At 43.3% G+C, this 19,698-nt stretch overlaps 1 protein-coding gene across 1 annotated transcript; it reads right to left on the bottom strand.

The window, feature by feature from the left end:
- Positions 1 to 18,418: 18,418 nt before the first annotated feature.
- On the bottom strand, positions 18,419 to 19,310 carry LOC308143603 (microsomal glutathione S-transferase 1-like; the record flags this gene model as incomplete). The annotated part of the gene is made up of 3 exons (XM_080514466.1): positions 18,419 to 18,665; positions 18,779 to 18,870; positions 19,242 to 19,310. The coding sequence occupies 3 exons, from the start codon at positions 19,308 to 19,310 to the stop codon at positions 18,419 to 18,421; spliced, it is 408 nt and encodes a 135-aa protein (XP_080370592.1).
- Positions 19,311 to 19,698: the final 388 nt, after the last annotated feature.

Here is a 19,698-nt window from a genome sequence, read left to right as displayed (position 1 = left end):
ACCACAAACTTCTGTCAATGAAACAAATTCACTCCCGTTCTGTCATCTGTTTTAATTGCCATACGATGAGTAGCATTATTTTACATTATATTGTTTTAACCTGATAATTGTTGATGCTTAGCAGCATGGTGGAGCAGTGGTTAGCACTCACCTCACAGCAAGAAGGTTGTGGGTTCAAATTCAGGGTGTTTGTGTGGAGTTTGCATGTTCTCCCCATATGTGTGTGGTTTCCACTGCCCCCCCAGTCACAAATAAAACATGCACTGTAGGTCCCTGAGCTCCTCAGGACACACTTGTAAAAGAGATTACTAATCTTAATGTGGTTCTCCTGACTGAATGAAATACACACAATCATACAAACATGTGTACATATATATATATAAACTAACCCATTCCCCTACAAGTGTGGTCCTATAATCAAATAAAAGACAATAAATTAATGCAATTACATGCATGTAATGGTAAATCATATACATTGATTTGATCCATGTACAGAGAACCTTTGAACCCTGTGAGTACTAAGTCACATGTAAACATAACTCTCCAGTAGTGGATTCTTTAGTTTCTTCATATGGATCGTGTGTCTGATTGTTTCAAGTTGCTTTCCAGCTCATTCCATAAGCTTGGACTTCTATGACATATACCAGAACTGGTACATTTTAGTTTTCTATATTTACCTATTAGAAGTAGTTTATTTCTTATATCATGTTGGTGTTTACAACATTATACATAATACATGCAATGTGATAAAGATTCATTTCAGGAAGCTTTAGGAGACCATGTTTATTGGACAGAGCATTTGTTGGGGAGTTTGTTATCAACTATGAAATGATTCTTATAGCTTTCTTCTGGAGTGTCAGAAGTTTTTGTTGTGTAAGTAGAGGATGTGTCGGTACAGATGAAGTCACAATAATTCAAGTGAGGCTCAAACAGACATCTATACAGTGATAACAGTGCATCTATTGGGACCTACTGTCTCATTTTAAATCATTTCATTCATGTCTTCATCTATGTTCAAAGTTAGGATCATGAGGATTTGCTCCTGTAAATTCCACTCATCCTCAAATTGTACATGTATGATCACAGGCAGCGCCACCTGGGGGACATGCTTCCAATCTGACTAGTGAGGATCTGTTCAATGCTGCTGGCAGCTTTAATTCTGGTACCGACCTAATTACCTACCTACCTACCTACCTACCTACCTACCTACCTACCTACCTGCCTGCCTGCCTGCCTGCCTGCCTGCCTGCCTGCCTGCCTACCTGCCTGCATACCTGCCTGCCTGCCTGCCTGCCTACCTGCCTGCCTACCTACCTACCTACCTACCTACCTACCTACCTACCTACCTAACTACTGACCTACCTACTGACCTACCTAACTACTGACCTACTGACCTACTGACCTACATACCAACCTACCAACGTACCTGACTACAAATGTTACCTACACATGATGATGACCATGTTCTTCCAGGTGTGAATATATTTACAACACAGAAGAACCACAAAAAGCTGTCTCAGTATTTGGGTACTCTACTTTACAATACTGCAATATTGCTTGTCAGGCTGGTTTTCTTCCTTTTTTGCCAGGAAACTCTTGTAGAACTAAATACACTCATAACTAAATGTCAAATCTAGCTATTGAACACATGAAACCAATGACTCAACACAAAACAATCAACACAAATGCAACCCCAATAGTGACTTATATGTCCCCAACTTAGCACAATATACTGCATAACGATTGTGTTAAATTGGGTACGTATACAGATAAACAGGGCGCTTTATACCAAACTTTACGGTAAACGTATTCCACTGGCTCTGACCAATGAGCTGACAGCATACTCACTCACCAGTTTGACAACACAGAATCCCGCTTATCTCATTGGTTGAAGTTCACCGCTCGTCGGTCTGGGGTCCGTCAGTCTGCTCAGCAGTGGGCGGCAGGGGAAGCTCCATCTCATGTTCCTCAGGTGAGTGCTGTTTAGAATGTTCATAGTATAGAATAGACAGTCAACAAGCCATGACGACGCTGGTAACCATGACTTTCTCTTACTTCCAGTCTACTGAATGCTGGATCCCTGATCTGCTGAGTGCTCGTCCTCGCATTCCGCTCAGCAGAAGGTCACGGAGGAAGCTCAGTCTCCTGCTCCACGGGGAAGTGCTGTTTACAATTTGAATAATGACCTGGAAATACAACTTATGACGAGTATGTTCGCTCAAGACACAATGTAAACCACTATTATAAATGTGAAATGAACATTGCATACACCCTTAAATCAATGGTGGGGTATCATAAAATATGCTGTGCTAATTAGAACTTTATAAAATAAAATAAAGTAAAAAAAGCCCAAATCAGGCCTGCCCTTGATTTTGAAGAAGATCACTGTGACTTCTTCCTCTCTGTGTCCTTCTGTGGACATTAACGGAGTCTTTCTTCTCATGTTCTACCTCAAATAGCAGCAGCAGTTGCAGCCACACTCCGAGAAGGACCAGGGGGCCGAGCAGCTTCAGGCGGCCAAAGAACATCACAAGGCCGAGAAGCATGAGAAAGACGATCAAGCCAAGAACTATCAGGCTGATCAGCATCGTCAAGCTGATCCAGTCCAGAACTGTCTTCAGGCTGATCAGCATCATGGAGCTGAGCAGGTCCAACAGCACCGGCTGAATAACGAATGTCGGCTGGATGACCAGGTGGAGAAGCGACGGCAGGTGGAGCAGCGTCGTCAAGCAGAGGAGCGTTTATTGGCTGAGCAGGCCGAACGACGACGGCTCAACAACCAACGTCGGCCGGACGATCAGGCGGAGAGGCGGAGGGACCACAGATTCCCGCCAGGCAGTGGGAGGACACAGACCCACTGGAGACGAGTCTCAAGATGAGGAGGTGAGAATCTGTTGCCACATCATGCAGAATATTAGGATTACTATTGCAACAACACATCATCAGTAGGGTCAAACTAACCTGTCCCACGACGGTCTAACCAGCTCACCTTCCCTATTAGTGGGTGAACAATCCAACGCTTGGTGAATTCTGCTTCACAATGAGAGGAAGAGCCGACATGGAAGGATCAAAAAGCCACGTCGCTATGAACGCTTGGCCGCCACAAGCCACTTCTCCCTGTGGTCACTTTTCTGACGCCAGATGAAAAACCAGATGATGATAGTTATAATGAATAGTTTTTATTTTACATATGTACAGAACGGGAGATCAGGGCTGCAGTGGGGCAGCGGCAGGGCGAGAGTCAGTCACTGTGTTGGTGGGGATTAAAGACGGGCTGGATCGTGGCTGGATGTGGGAACATCTGGTCCAAGTTGCTCATCCAATCCCCTGGTTGAGGCAGTTGGCGTTGTAAACAGGCCGCCATGGTGTCTGGTGGTTGGAAGATCTTATTCCTGGTCTTTTCTTTGTCTAAAAACAGAAAATACGTTAATAACTAAGTTCGTTAAAAATGTAATTTTTTTTTACAGTTTTAGTGACGTCATATGAACATTTCTGACTTTCAGGTGAGCAGAGAGTTCATACATAGTTAGAGGTGGTCGACCAGCCCGGGTTGTTCTCCTCATGGCGCTGTGCCTCGACTCTCGCCTGCTCAAAATACTTCTCCTGCTGAGGTCGTGACAACGACCTCCACTGTGGACAGACGACAACACATTGTCAGCACACACACACACACACACACACACACACACACACACACACACACACACACACACACACACACACACACACACACACACACACACACACACACACACACACACACACACACACAAAGACAAGCCAGCTTCTAAACATGAGTAATGAATTTGTATCTCCAACATGTAGGAGCAGACAACTTCCCCTCTTTCCCACTTCTGCATTTACTGCCGCTCCCCGTCAGGCCCAGCTCAGCAGCGACGACGGGCCTCGTCCAGAATGGAGGATGGAGGCGCTTCACTTCATCAGAGGGGCACGATGGATGCCCTGCGACGCATCAACGTCTGCACCGGACTGAGGGAGGGAGAGGCCCTGCTGCAATACTCACAAGACAATGGTTGAGTTCTGGTTGAGTCTCCTTCATTCCAAGTAGGATGTGTCATCCTGTATAAAGTCTGGTTCTACATTATAGAAGAGCAGCTGCACCATTGAGCTCCAATCAGCAGTAGATGTTTTTGTTCATGAGAGAGAAACTGCACACTCCCCAGGTTTTCTACATAATGTATTTCATTCAAAGGCACCTTGTAGAGAACTGCTAATGAAGCCTGGTGACATGTTCCTAATCGTGGCACTCTGACCTTTGTGCTTTGTCTTCAGTGTCTGTCAGAAGGACACGTTGATGTGGTCCGAGAGAGAGAGAGGAAAAAAGACATGGAGGACCTTGCCACAACAATGATTAAATGGGCTGATGTCTGGTTTGCCAAGCATGAAGAAGGGAAACACTGAAGAAAACACCTCAAGTCTAACCTGTTCTGTTCACTTCAGCTTGGGTCAGATGTAGGGTAGTGCCACATTTAGACAGGAGATGGAGCCCAACATAAGAGGAGGGCCTGAGCTCTAAGCTCCTCCTGTGTGACTCCTACCCTGATTTAAAATCCATCACCTGTGTGGTTAGACACTCAGAGAATGCAGTGGAGGAGCTCAGAGACGTTGTTGGTGATTTGGTGAACTATTTTGATTGACATGTCATTTGACCTGATTTAAGGATAAACTCTACTACCATAGTGGTTGGCCTGACCAGTCTGTTAGCAGAGGCTTAATTTAGGCAAAATTCACCGTTACTGGGTGCTGGGTGGTCCACTTGAGATACATATACATATTGTGATTTTATACTGCAATTTATGTTAAAACAATGAATGATAAAACTACTAAAATGTTAAGAGTAATGATTTTTGGTTGAGTTGGATAAGTACATTTACATAAAGACTAAAATAAATAAATATGTTTATGGGTCAAATGCATTGTAAAAAGTTAGACTTTGATTAAATGGTTAAAATAAGTACGTTTAGGTACATGATTTAATTTTACAAATAGATAATATTTTAGGTTGAAACATAGTGGTAGATAGCTGATAATTCAGTTAATAAATTAATTAATAAAAATGATAAGAATTTCATGGTGTTAATTCATTGGAAAAATTTGAACAGAGCTTTTTTCTTCCTTTGTCTCTTTTTTACTCTTTTCTTTAAGGTTTTCAACCTGTTATATAAAAAGCTGGAAGTAAACTTTTTAAAAAGTTTATTTTCAGCACTTTCATGCGCTCTCCTGCTTTCATACTGAAGCCAAGCCTTTCATTATCGGGCCTCTGCTGCCATCTACTGATGGATGGTAAGAATAGCATTTATTCGTTCATATCAAGTGTTATTTGTTTCTCACAATAGGGCATGGGCCAATAGTAGAAAACATTACATTTGTTCACATAGTGTCATCATTTGTCTCAGTGTGTATGAGCCCAAACTACATTAATGTCCCTGCAACTTTTCCTGACTGGGTGAATCCAGCATGACTCAACCCCGTCCTTTGTCCCAAATATCTCCAGGAGTTTTGGACTGTAGTGTCCAGTTGGCCTTGTGTTGATGTACTTGAGCTCCATCCATGTCCCGTCAAGCTGGGAAGCATCGGAAAGAAGAAATAAGCTGGACAATGTCCCCGTCTTGGGCACAGGCCGAAGTTATTTGATGTCTAAGATCAGGGAAAGTATTTCCTATAGGCGGATGAGGTGTGTGCCGAGGGCCTTCAGGCCACCAGGGGCCCCAAAGCTGTATGTGCAGCCTCACCTGAGAAGAATTACAATTACCTGTCTTTTATATGCATGTTTATCAGGTGTTTATTATGTCCCCTATATGCTTAAAAATATATATGTATGTATGAAAAATTGTTACAGTTGGCGTTGTCATTTATAGATTATTATGCTGCCTCTACTGCTGAATCAGAGATGAATCTGTTCTTTAACAAAACATCTTGGAAGGACCAGTCCTGCTTTAACAAAGATCCAGTTTTTCATGCCTCCACATGAAGCAGAATTAAAACAAGCAGAGTTGTTGTCCCCCAGGTGGCGCTGCCTGTGATCATACATGTGCTTTTTGAGCCTGAGTGGAGCAAGTCCTCCTGATTTGAACTTTGAACACAGATGAATGCATGAATAAAATCTAACTGTATTTCATTAAACAAATAAATAAAGAGCTCCCAAATCCATTCACTTTTCAGATTCACTTCTCTCCATTAAAATTCAATGTTTTGTGCCTCACATACTGGACTCTGCACTAGGCTAAACTAGTCGAACACAGATGATAAGAAATGGCTTTTATGACAGTAATTACAACTTTTACCTGGCATAAACTCCTCCGATACAAATACTAACTGGAAATACGATGTTCCCGGTGGTCAACTGGCCAGCTGGCATCCCGGGACAAATACCAGGGGACATCATGACTTTATTGTGATTCCCATTCAATAGATTCAATTTGAAATTAGACCATTCCAATTGAGATTTAAAGAATTCAAATTCACTTCCTGCTGGACCAAGGTTTATCCCATATCTATTGAAGGTTGTTTACCAAACAGAAATGATGCTGCATTCAAATTAAAATAGTAAAGTAGATGAGGAAACAAGGAGGAAGGAAGGAGTCCAGTCTGCTTTCCTTTATTGCCTCCAGCGGCAGGACAGTTCACCTGTCAAACATTTTCCCCTGCGTGACTGGACGTCCTCTTTTAACCCCTCCCCGTCACCCACACACCCACTCCATTGCAAGAACCTCCGTCCAGGTGCCCGCCACAATAAAATATAAAATAATGCTACTCCTCATATGGTCATTAAAAAAATGATAGCATGAGAGTGATTTTTGTTTTTTTAATTTTTATTTACAGGTTTCTGAGGTGGAAGCAGGGCACTATGTGTGTGTGATCTGAGAGCCGACTTGTGGCTGGAACTGGTGGATCCGGCCAACATTATCCAGGTAAAAATAGCCGGGATAAACAAGTGGGCTTTGGGCCTGTGGGGTGTTTGTACCCTCATTACTGGTACCACCTTTATCTGTAAAAATGCTTTGAAATTATGTTTTATTCAGCAATATATGAATGAAAGTGAATTAAATTTGTCGAACACATCGTGGCAACTTGTAAGTAAAGCCAGTTAAATGATCTTGTTCCTGCATTTTATTAACTTGAGGTAATGACTTATTCACATGCATTTTTTTTTTTCTCTATGGCCTTTCAGGGGCTCCATAGAAAAACATTAAAAACAAGTCTAACTACATTTAATCAGTTTGTTTTACTGAAACATCTTTTATTTCTTTAAGAAGCACTTTGATTTGCTTTGTGTCTGATAGGCACTCTATATAAATTGGCCTTGCCTCAAACATGTCCAAAACTAGTCTGAAAAACCTTTAAAACAAGTCTAAAATATGTCCAAAACTAGTCTGAAAAACCTTTAAAACAAGTCTAAAATATGTCCAAAAAGACAAAACAAACACAACTTTATTTATTTATTTAACTTTATTATAGTTGAAATTGTACATAAACAGTCCACAAATATCCCCAAACTAATATAAATTTCTAAAAAGTGTTTCTACTGCATTGTGCATGATCTTACTGATAGACGTGTGTGTGAATGTGGAAGCCTGAGTGGGGATGTAATGACCATGAGTGTCCACCAGGTGGCGGCGGACCTTGGAGGGTCAGTGTGAGTGGGAGTCACTGCCTCGAACCAGACGCCTGCCTCCCTCTGGTGTCCGTTCGAGGTCATTACACCCACTCACACTGACTCTCCAAGGTCCGCCGCCACCTGGTGGACACTCATGGTCATTACATCCCCACTCAGGCTTCCACACATTCACACACATTGCATGCATTCTGATTGGATATCGTCGTATAATTCCAAGAGATGTCGGTGGGGAATCAAAAATGGCGGTGTTGCGGGCGCCGCCATACTTATTTAATGGTCGCCGCCATTTTGAAATATTGCGTACCGGAAGTGACGTTCACAGACGCGACACACAGGAAGTGACGTTTCAGACCATGAACGTCTGGAATTACGTTTTCGGGGCGCCCCACCGGAAGTGACGTAGGAGGACCCACTCACCGGAAAAAAACTGTGCGCCGCCTGTTCAAACGCACATTTGTTTGCATTGCATTGTTTTTCTTCCCACTCGAAGCTCAACAGAGTAAAGGATTGTCTTCTGCTAAGGTAAATAATTGCATTTTTTTCTATGTGTAAAGTATCAGCCTGCACTAATAAGAATGAAATGGTAGGTGGAGTTATACCAGTATTTAGAGACTATGTTTATACTCGCACTGGAAGACCGGAGCCAGATCAACTTCACAACCTTCCATGAGGGAACAGATATGTTCATCTCTCCCCAACTGTGTCAGTCTGTCCACATATCTCTGCTGCTTTATTTCTCCGTCCAGACAACTCACAGTTTACTGTTTTTTTAACTGCAGTTTCATCATAACATTTAGTTGCGTTTACGTCCTAAATGGCTGAATTTGGTCACGTGGGTGAAAAGCCTCAAAACGGTGTGCATCAGCCTGCACTAATAAGTAGGACATGGTTGATAAGTGTCATTATATCAGTATTTAGTGAGAGGAAGTGTTGTTGTATAGTTATGTTGGGAGCAATTCAAGTAAGATCAGCTCAAAGTTTATGTTGCTCTTTTTTATCTTTGTTCCATGTGTTGGTTTATTTAGACCCATACTGGTATTTTTTATCATACTGCATTACTGGATTTTTACAACCTGACTGGGATTTCTGTGTTATTATCAGTGCATCCAAATTAGAGAAAGTTTAATGGTTATGAGGGAGATGGAATATCTTATATATAACATACTGCAATGAATCACTTGGATGCTTGTCAGTTTGCATTCATCAATGAGAGATCAGTACATTTGAACAAATACTAATGATTCTGATTTAAATATTTTTTCAGATGCAGTGTTCAATCAGAATGTCACGTCATCGTAGCAGCGAATGCGTGGGCATGGAGCATTCATATGCACACCCAACAATGCACACAGCATCTGTGCTGACCACGGATCCAGAGACAGTAAAGGAATTGAGTGTCCATGTCTGCATGCAGAACACTCCTATGACTCATCAATCAAGTTTGAGATTTTTTTTGTAACATAAGCTCAATTTGTTTATTTTTATTCATCTGTATTGCAACAGATCTTCGAGATGCTGAAAGAGATCGAGGAGGTCACGGAAATCAAGAAGGGGGACCTGAGACTCATCCATTACATTTTTGATGTTGTGCTTCCAGAATTAAGATGATAAATCGAATGGAGGACATCATAGAAGTAGTGGTCAATATTTTGTGTCGTTTGAAACCTATCTGCATGCACCTTGTCGATCTTTTTCAGATCATCATCAACATCCTGATGGCTGAAGGTCACACAAGGCTTCAAGCACAGGTCATCATAGCCAGTGGGAGAACGTTCTAACAAGCTCCTGTCGTCTGTGCTCTCATCCTCCCTGCCGGATGTCTATCAATATAGTGGTTTGAAGTCTCCTGTCCCAATTTTCAGAGTGTATCTTTTATCTATCTGTCTGTCCTCTCCTCTATCCTCTCACCCCAACCGGCCAGCAGAATGCCTCCACCTCTGAGTCTGGTTTCTGCAAAGATTTCTTCCTGTTAGAGGGACTTTTTCCCTTTCCATAGTCGCTCACGCTTGCTCATGTGGATTTGTTGGGTTTTCTCTTTAAAAGTGCTTGTAAAATATAATAAAGAACAATGACATGATTCATGGATGGTTTTATTCTTTTAAAGTTGTCAGAGGTACTTTTTGAAGGTTTGTCATGGACATTTACTCTGAAGTAACTACAGTTACTCTCCATTCTTGTAGTGAGTTTTGCTTAATGCACCACACATTGTCACTGCATGAATGAAGAAGGCAGATCAGTTTAGTAGCTGAACTCTACAGATGTGGTTCCAGCTGCAGTGTCTTGTTGAAATAGGTTCAGAGAGATATTGAATATGGAATAGGGTGGGGGGGGGGGGGGGGTTCTCCCTCTTCAATCCACTTGGCTCTGGACCTTATAAATACTCTGAGCTTTATTCACATAATATCTACCTGGATGTTCCTCCAGTGTTCTTGTGCTTCTTCAAACTGAACATGATCCATGAAACCGTGACGTAACTGAAGCAGTGACATCAGTTGTCCTTTAAAATATGGCGGCGACCACAAACACGCATGGCGGCGGCCAAAAACAAGTATGTCGGTGCCCATAAGCCACCATTGTGATACCGCAGTGGCGAGGTTTGCGTTTTGAGAGTAGTATGGCGCTGACCCTGAGCAATAATGGCGGCGTCCACAAACACGTATGGTGGCGTCCACAAACAAGCATGTCAGCGGCCGTACACCGCCATTTTTATACCGCACTGGCGAGGTTTCAAGTCTGGAGGAGCGCGGTTGCATTGCGGATCATGTTCTCTTGCCTCCCGCCGACAGTGACGCTGTAATTGTGCGTCGGAACAAAACATATTGCATGTAGTACTGCCTCCCACCAACAGTGGCGCTGGGGTGGTGATTCGGATCAAAATGGCCGAACAAGATGGCGGCGGTGGATTCCCCACCGACGGCTTCTCTATAATTCCTTGGGAATCCCTCGAATTACGCCATTTTGAATTTTTCACCGGAACGTATAAAAACTCACTCAAATTCAACACAGAAAAACAACTTCAACTAAATCGACATATTTTTGATTAGTTTGACTTTTAAGATTTAACATTTTATGGTTCTAAAAAAAAGTTGAGTGAGCAGGAAGAGGACAGGATTTGATTTGTTAATATAATAAAAATACATGACACACATTTACCATGTTATTGAAATAAATGCATTTGGATAAAATACAAAAAATAAGGTGTGGCAGTGTGTAGGAGTATGGTAGTAGTGTGTGACAGCTCCAATCTTAATACGATCAAATTAGTTTCATTGAGATCTTGATTATTAAAGAAACTACAAGTGTTTTTATGTAAAAAGTTATGTTGGTTGAATTCAGACATTATTCAAGCTTATAAAGTTCCAATAAACTTCAGGCAAGTCAAAAGTTGTAAGCACTGGCCCAAAGGGCTGATATAGCACTTTTAATTGCTATCAATAACAAGTCTACTGTTGATTTTTCCTGTATTATCATTTTTATCCCCAGTGGCAGAATGATTGTTATGATTTTATTAGATAAATTACGCAGTAGTTTAGAGGTTTATTGGGATTTTTACCAGTTTCTAAATCTATAGTTCATTATACTTTAGAGAAACACATCATTATTACTCTGACTTCATTATTGGCTTCTTCTTCACTGGAAATCCACAAACAGTCCTTCCAGGACTCAGTGACTCACATTAGGCTTTTGTTAAGAATAGAAACAATTACATATTCATTGAGAGCGGCTTCGGCCAAGTTCTACAGTCTGAAGTATGGCCCTCTTTGATTTTTGATTTTTATTTTAAATGTTGCAAAGAACAATAACTGCTGAAGGAATCTAGTAGTTAAACATTTGTTTTGTGTGTGACAACTGAACATATTGTATTCAGTTGTGTTTCTACACAGCTGGAGTTTCTCACACTGCCCAAGTTGGGAATAACAAAGCTCTAAATCCATGTTCAGGGACTTTCCAGGTTGGTTGGCGACGTCTCCTCAGCGCTCCACTTGCAGAAACATGGTCAAGGTAAGATTGGATGGACAGATAAGAGGTCAGAGGTCACTTTGTCCCACAGAACGTCGAGCTCTGAGAAGAACCAGTTTGAAGCAGTTTTGGAGACAAAGGAATAGCACCGTCACCATAGCAACACATACATGACGAGGAACTGACCACTGTGAGGTTGAGGTGGTGCAAATGTATAAATGTGAACCCCGCGTTGCAGTTGTGCCTTCTTCATTGTAAACCCGGCCTGCTGTCATGACCTCCACCTCTGGCTCTGCCTCGTGGCAGCATTTGTTCCCTTCACCCTCCCTCCTTTCCTTTTTTCCTAGGTGGGCGTGTGCTGCATGCTGTGTGAGGTGTGGAGGAGTGCAGTGCTGATTTCCTGAGGTCTCTCACCTGTGGCAGGGTGTGGCTTCTCTCAACAATGCTCCTCTCTCCCTATAAAGCTGGCATCAGAAGAAGACTCGGCGTCGGACCGTCAAACTACCAACAGTTAGTGGTGCCCTGCTCTGCCTTGCCTCAGTCTGTGTGGCTCTGTGTTAACCTGTCTCTCCTCTGCTGCAGTACCAGACCCCCCCTGCTGCACCAAGCTCCTGCCTGGGACTCTGTTCTTGGCCCACTCCAACAGCTTCAGCACCACTCCACCTCCCGTGTCCTCCAGCGCCGACCACGCCCTTCCACATTCGCCGCTTCATTCCAGGCAGTGTGCTCCTTTAGTCTCCCGCTGGGTCCTGATAGTTTTGTTTGGGTGCTTCTTAGCTGAGGTCCGTTTCACGAAGCAGGTTTATCGATAACCCCAGGTCAATTAACCCCGAGTTGAGGGAAATGTGGGGTTTTCCGTTTCACAACAGGAGGTAACTCCAACCAGAGGAAGAGGGGGAACTCCAGCCTGTTTCACAGAGAGGGGTAACGTCAACTCTCGGTCAGTTACCATGGCAACAGACGCTCTAGAACTAACCTGGTCGGGAGCAGGTTTTTGTCAGTGAACCTGGAGTTTTGCTCTGGCTCCGCCCCCTTTCAGACGGACACGGGATTTCATTTCCTCATTCAGCGGGGGAGTTTTGGAGAAACAGTTCTGCACTGCCTTATTCCAGAGGCAAATTAGACGTGAACCTTTTCCCCTCAACATGACGTGTCCTTTTGATAATGATCCGGTTGATGAAGGCGCAGCGTTACTTCACCGAGAATTTAATGTTGGCAGACAGATCATCATCAGACCATAGATGTACTGGTATTTCCAGACACCTTCCTTTTTGAGCGGTACGTTTTACTGCAGAGACCATTATGTACATCCACAGTTTAATCAGTACGTACATTAGCAACATCACCAGCTGAGCCTTGCCCTGACGTCATAGCAGATAGTGTGTGTTGCGCTGCGTTTCCTCACAAAAGGCAGTTTTCTGTACAATATTGGAGACGCAGAGCACCTGAGTAAGGACACTGTATGCAGCCAATCAGAAAGGTGTGCCTGGCCCTAAAAAGGTTTTTAGCAACTTTTGTTTTCCCTGGAGAGAAACTTCAAGAGTCATCAAGGAGGAGTTCCACAGGATTGCAGGTGAAGGATGAGATCCATTAAATAAATATTAAATAACATTGTTAATGATATTGTGCTGCAATCTTAGAGTGGGATTAGTAATTTTCCTGTCTTTCAGGATTCCTAAATGTGATAGGCTGCATCGATGGAACGCACATCCCATCAAAGCTCCTTCACAAAATGAAGCAGATTTTGTGAACAGGAAGTCCATTCACAGCATAAATGTGCAGGTACATGAGGATTGATTGTTTCAGAATGTTAAAGAAAGAGTGCATCATAGTTAAACATCTCTTATTCTGTGCACCATCCAGATCATATGTGATGCTGCAAACATCAGTAATGTGGAGTCCGAGTGGCCTGGGTCTGTACACGAGTCACGGACGTACCGCGAGTCAGACCTCAGCACCAGACTGCAACGTGGTAAGTCGCCTCAGGATTTGCACAATATAATTCACCTCTCTCCCTCATGCATATCATTTAATGTGTCCACTTGACATTACAGGAGCGTTTGATGGCCTTCTGCTGGGTGACAGGGGTTACCATGACAACCCCGGCTGCTGACCCCTTACCCAGACCCTGAACCACGCCCCCCCAACAGAACTTCAACCGGGCTCACTGCAGGACAAGAGCCCGGGTGGAGATGACCATCGGCCTGCTGAAAGCCCGTCTCCAGTGCCTACGTCACCTCAGGGTGACCCTGAGAGGGCCTTCATAACACCCTGCCCTACGTAGAGAGGACCCTGCCCTACGTAGAGAGGACCCCGATGATGATGATGATGATGATGATGATGATGATGATGATGATGAGCCCATGGAGCTGTCAGAGACACCATATGCCATCATCACTTCGGGGTCTGATCACCACCACCAAATAAAGACATGATGCACAATTCATTTGGTCGTCTTTATTTCCTACAAATACAAGAGCTAGTTTAGTTAATGTAGTTAGTAGTTAGCATAATTCACCTGGGACTGTACACCCACCCTTAACTTGTGCTCCAGTAGTTCTATTTCCACATCTGCCTTTCTAATCTGGTGGTCCAACTACTGCATTTCCTGAGCAGTTTTTCCATCTTCTGGAGCAGGTGGAGTCTATAGATGTGTTTTACAGATAACTGGGAGGACATAAGGAGGACATTCAATTATTACAGTTGGACATGAATTCCCCAGAATGAACCTCTGGTGTTTACTGAACATCTGTCTCACTGTCAGTCCTTGCAGTGGATGTTGAGGGACCCTCCTGCTGCTGCCCAGCCAGGCCCTGTTAAAAATAATGTGTCAATACTTCAGTGTAGACAAAATATCACTCTTTATTCCACCACAATGTTTCAGAAATGTAAACGGGATGAGAACTATCATACCTCTATAGGTCTTTGTGGATCCTCCTCTGTAAAGGCAGCAGACAGGGTTTCCTCGTACTCTTCATCCTACATGAATATGTTTCAGTATATTTAAACTACCAACTAGCAAGATCTTTGGAGTGTTGCCTACTTACAAGGTCTGTTGTGGCATGAGGGGGTCCAGCAGGCAGAGAGCACCATCACAATCTGTTGGGTGACAAAACAAAGACATGATGGGGAAATAAAGATGAACAGAAATAGGCTTAAAGAGATATATAGGCCTCGGCATATTATATATTATGAAGGAAGTGGTATCTTGAGGGGTGAGCTCTGAAGAGGAGCTCCTCCAGGGATTCCCTCAGCCACTGGCCTCCCAACATTCTGGCTTAGGGCTCCTCTGCCTCTATTAAAGGTGGAGGTGCTGGGCCACCACCCGTTTTACATCTGCCTTCTTTCTGTTGGAGTAAAGTCTGCGTTAGTTTAGCCTTAATTATTTGACAGCACATGATATGGGTGAGAAGACATTTATGTGTTTGAAAACAGCATTATGTTGGAATAAAACACCTCACAGTCAAATGGCCACTTGATATTTACTGTACAATGTCACACATGATCGACATTACGTTAAGAAATGTATTGATTAACAATTAAATTAGCAGCGGTCTTACCCGATTGGACAATGTTTTTATATTTCACTTTCAGCTGCTGCCAAGAGGCTTCTCCCCCGCGGAATTGCACCTAAAAGAAATAAATTAATAAGCTACCATCAAGCAGTATTCCCTTGCAATAATGTTGTGATGACAAAGACGTTTGAACTTACACATTCACTTGAGCAGCAATCTTCTTCCACGCCGCCTCCCTCTCTTTAGCAGTCCTGCAACATTGCATTTCTTGAAATTATGTTCATATTCGCCATTTGACCGCATCAACACTTCCTGCTCCACTGGAGTAAAGAACGCCGCCCTCCGCTTCTCCGTTGTCATGGTGACTCGCTTAACTCCAGGTGAAACTACTCTGAGTTCATCAAACTGATCAAAATCCGGTGTTGTGGAACCGAAAACTCAGTGTTTTCTGTCTCAGTGTAACTCAACTCAGAGCTCGGGGTTAAGCTCATGGCTTGTTAAACCTGCTTGGTGAAACGGACCCCAGGTTAGACTTGAGGTGTTTTCTTCACTGTTTCCCTTCTTCATGCTTGGCAAACCAGACATCAGCCCATTTAATCATTGTTGTGGCAAGGTCCTCCATGTCTTTTTTCCTCTCTCTCTCTCGGACCACATCAACGTGTCCTTCTGACAGACACTGAAGACAAAGCACAAAGGTCAGAGTGCCACGATTAGGAACATGTCACCAGGCTTCATTAGCAGTTCTCTACAAGGTGCCTTTGAATGAAATACATTATGTAGAAAACCTGGGGAGTGTGCAGTTTCTCTCTCATGAACAAAAACATCTACTGCTGATTGAAGCTCAATGGTGCAGCTGCTCTTCTATAATGTAGAACCAGACTTTATACAGGATGACACATCCTACTTGGAATGAAGGAGACTCAACCAGAACTCAACCATTGTCTTGTGAGTATTGCAGCAGGGCCTCTCCCTCCCTCAGTCCGGTGCAGACGTTGATGCGTCGCAGGGCATCCATCGTGCCCCTCTGATGAAGTGAAGCGCCTCCATCCTCCATTCTGGACGAGGCCCGTCGTCGCTGCTGAGCTGGGCCTGACGGGGAGCGCGGCAGTAAATGCAGAAGTGGGAAAGAGGGGAAGTTGTCTGCTCCTACATGTTGGAGATACAAATTCATTACTCAAGTTTAGAAGCTGGCTTGTCTTTGTGTGTGTGTGTGTGTGTGTGTGTGTGTGTGTGTGTGTGTGTGTGTGTGTGTGTGTGTGTGTGTGTGTGTGTGTGTGTGTGTGTGTGTGTGTGTGCTGACAATGTGTTGTCGTCTGTCCACAGTGGAGGTCGTTGTCACGACCTCAGCAGGAGAAGTATTTTGAGCAGGCGAGAGTCGAGGCACAGCGCCATGAGGAGAACAACCCGGGCTGGTCGACCACCTCTAACTATGTATGAACTCTCTGCTCACCTGAAAGTCAGAAATGTTCATATGACGTCACTAAAACTGTAATAAAAAAAAAAAAACATTTTTAATGAACTTAGTTATTAACGTATTTTCTGTTTTTAGACAAAGAAAAGACCAGGAATAAGATCTTCCAACCACCAGACACCATGGCGGCCTGTTTACAACGCCAACTGCCTCAACCAGGGGATTGGATGAGCAACTTGGACCAGATGTTCCCACATCCAGCCACGATCCAGCCCGTCTTTAATCCCCACCAACACAGTGACTGACTCTCGCCCTGCCGCTGCCCCACTGCAGCCCTGATCTCCCGTTCTGTACATATGTAAAATAAAAACTATTCTTTTTAACTCTATCATCTGTTTTTATTACCATACGAAGTGAAGCATTATTTGATATTCTATATTTATTGCTTTAACCTGATGATTGTTGCTTAGTAACAAAATAAAACTCAGAAGTCCACAACAAACTTCAGTTTCTGGTCGTCGCTGCAGCTTCACTGAAGATGTTTTCTCATCTACTTTCCTACCGTCATTTGAATGCAGCATCATTTCTGTTTTCGTAAACAACCTTCATATGTATGGGATAAACCTTGGGCCAGCAGGAAGTGAATTTGAATTCTTTAAATGGAAAATGGCCTAATTTGAGATTCAATCTATTGGTTTGAATGAATATCTCAATGAAGTCATGTCGACCCCCTGGGATTTGTCCTGGGATGCCAGCCGGCCAGTTGACCACCGGGCACATCGTATTTCCAGATAATATCTGTATCGGAGGGGTTTATGCCAGGTAAAGATCGTAAAGCGTATTGCTGTCGTAAAAGCCATTTCTCCTCTACGATGTTCGACTAGTTTATCCTGGCGCCAGGTCCTGGATGTGTGGCACAAAACATTGAATCGTAAAACTGAATTTGAATGGAGAGAAGTGAACGTGAAAAGTTAATGAATTCTGGAGCTTTGTTTCAATTGAATGAACTACAGTTTTGATTTTATTCATGCTTTCATCTGTGTTCAAAGTTAGGATCAGTCTTCACCACCAGCTGAGGGAATCTTCATGACTGTCCTTAATTTTATCTCATTCAAATGAATGAAAGATGGTAAAAATACATAAAGAATGAAATCCTCGAAATTCATCAAAATCCACCATAGTAATGAGTTCATTCTTTAGAAGAACCAGTGAACTACACGTTTTTTTTAAACGCGAAATACTATAACGAAAAAAAATATGCCACGTACTGAAAAATGAGGAAACGTTGCTGAAAATGCATTTCAGTCATTTTTAAAATGTGTCACACTCTGGGTCTGTGGTGAGATGTGAACAAAATCAGAGCTTTGAAATGAAGTGAGGCGAAGCGATGTGTTTGGTGCTTCAGGCCTGGTGCGTTAGCGTCAAGTGCTAACATGAAACACACACAAAGGTAAAGGACAGCAAGCATTTCATTTCTCATTTTAGCTTCACTAGATGTTACAGACTGATCACATCTGATATCAAATCACATCAAAAACACATCAGTAGATTGATCATATAGCTGCCAGGCTGTGGAATGTACACAAAGGTTATTTTTGCAGAGTCATGGTGAACATCTGGTGTGGTGCCAGGTGTTGTGGCGGGTGTGGCAGGACAGCCTTCATTGGAAAAAGAGGTTTGAACACATTCAGTATGAATGAGCGACCATTGTTTTAGACTGTGTGAATGATTGTGTGTGTGAATAGATAAATGTGACTGCTCTTGCAATAAAAACAGGCTGCATCAATAAAGCCTGAAATTCATTACAAAGACGGATGGATAATGGTACAAAAGCTGCAGCGGTTCTAAAGGAAGAAACAGCCTGCTGTGGATGTGTGTCAAGTCTTCTGGGCTCTACAGAACCAGGACTGTGTAGAGCACCCTGCACACCATGGAGAAGTTGATCCCCATACCCAGCATCCATGGCAGGGCCCTGCAGGGCTGCGGCAGAGCGCCCAGGTACGAGATGCTGTGGAGGAGCCGAGCCCCGGTGAAGAGGCCAAAGTGAAGCTGGGCAGAAGAAAGCTCAGGTCCAGTCAGAGTGTGGAGGAGGCCCACCAGCACCAAGGGCACAGCGGTCTCCAGGTCATTCTGGTGACACCTGCACATTGAAAACAAGCCAGCCAAAATCTGGGTGAAACACGTCCATCGTGCACAGACTGAATTGAATAAGCAGAGAAGGATTGTGTCTGTTTGCAGCCTCCATCATCCAACCTTCTCACTCGCTCTACATCTGGATGAGTCCTCAGCAGCTTCTTTCCATCCTCTGCAGTCTTCAGGGCCACATCTTCCTCATTTGCAAAGGCCTTCAAAGATAGAGAGAGAATTCATGTATACACAATTGTTGTTGTTGCACATCAGAAGTCACCAGGATCCGTTGGGTTTTTCTCTTTTCTCTGTTAAAAGCACAGAGGAATGACTGTTCTGTATTTGGTGCTACGTAAATAAAGTTGAATTGAATTGAATTGAACCAGTCGGGTCAAATATCCATGTAATGAATCCAGGAAGAGGGAAAAAAACATCATATTTAATCTCACTCATAAGACTTTCCAGAGCTAGCACCATTACAAAATAACTAACTCATTAACTCGATACTTATTTCTGAAGATAAAGAAGTGAGAGACAGTTCCCCCTCTGGAGAAGCAGTAGTAGACAGTCAAAGGTCCATCAGGAAAACCTTCCCGAGGACGATCGTGGCGTGAGTGGTAAAAACCTTGAAGACCTCGTCGTTCATTATTGCTGCCATGTTTTGTCCTGTCAAAGAGCTGGACATACAAACAGGGATGGAAATGATCCAACACATTCATATAGAAGAGTGGAGAAGCAGGAGTGGTCCAGTCGCTGCTCCAGAACAAACTGTTGTATTTCAGGACGCTGAGAGTTAAATACACGCACCAATGTTAACATGTATGTTTCACTTCAAATAGCACATTTGTAAAATAGACAAAAACACTTCAAAACGGTTCAAGCAGTGTGAACAATTGCTCTGCTCCTAACAACACATGGAACAAAAGAAGTGAAGTTATTATTGTGCAAAGAAAAACACCTTTCTTGAGTCAAATAGTTTGGGAGTGTGTGGCTTCCCAGTGGCGTTCAGGTGTGGAGACTCTGGAGAAGAAAAGCACTTCCTGGTC

This window comes from Blennius ocellaris (genome assembly GCF_963422515.1).
Source record: "Blennius ocellaris genome assembly, chromosome: 18".
NCBI lineage: Eukaryota > Metazoa > Chordata > Actinopteri > Blenniiformes > Blenniidae > Blennius > Blennius ocellaris.
Note: the sequence above shows the minus strand (reverse complement) of the source record. Positions and strands in the feature narration are given on the sequence as shown.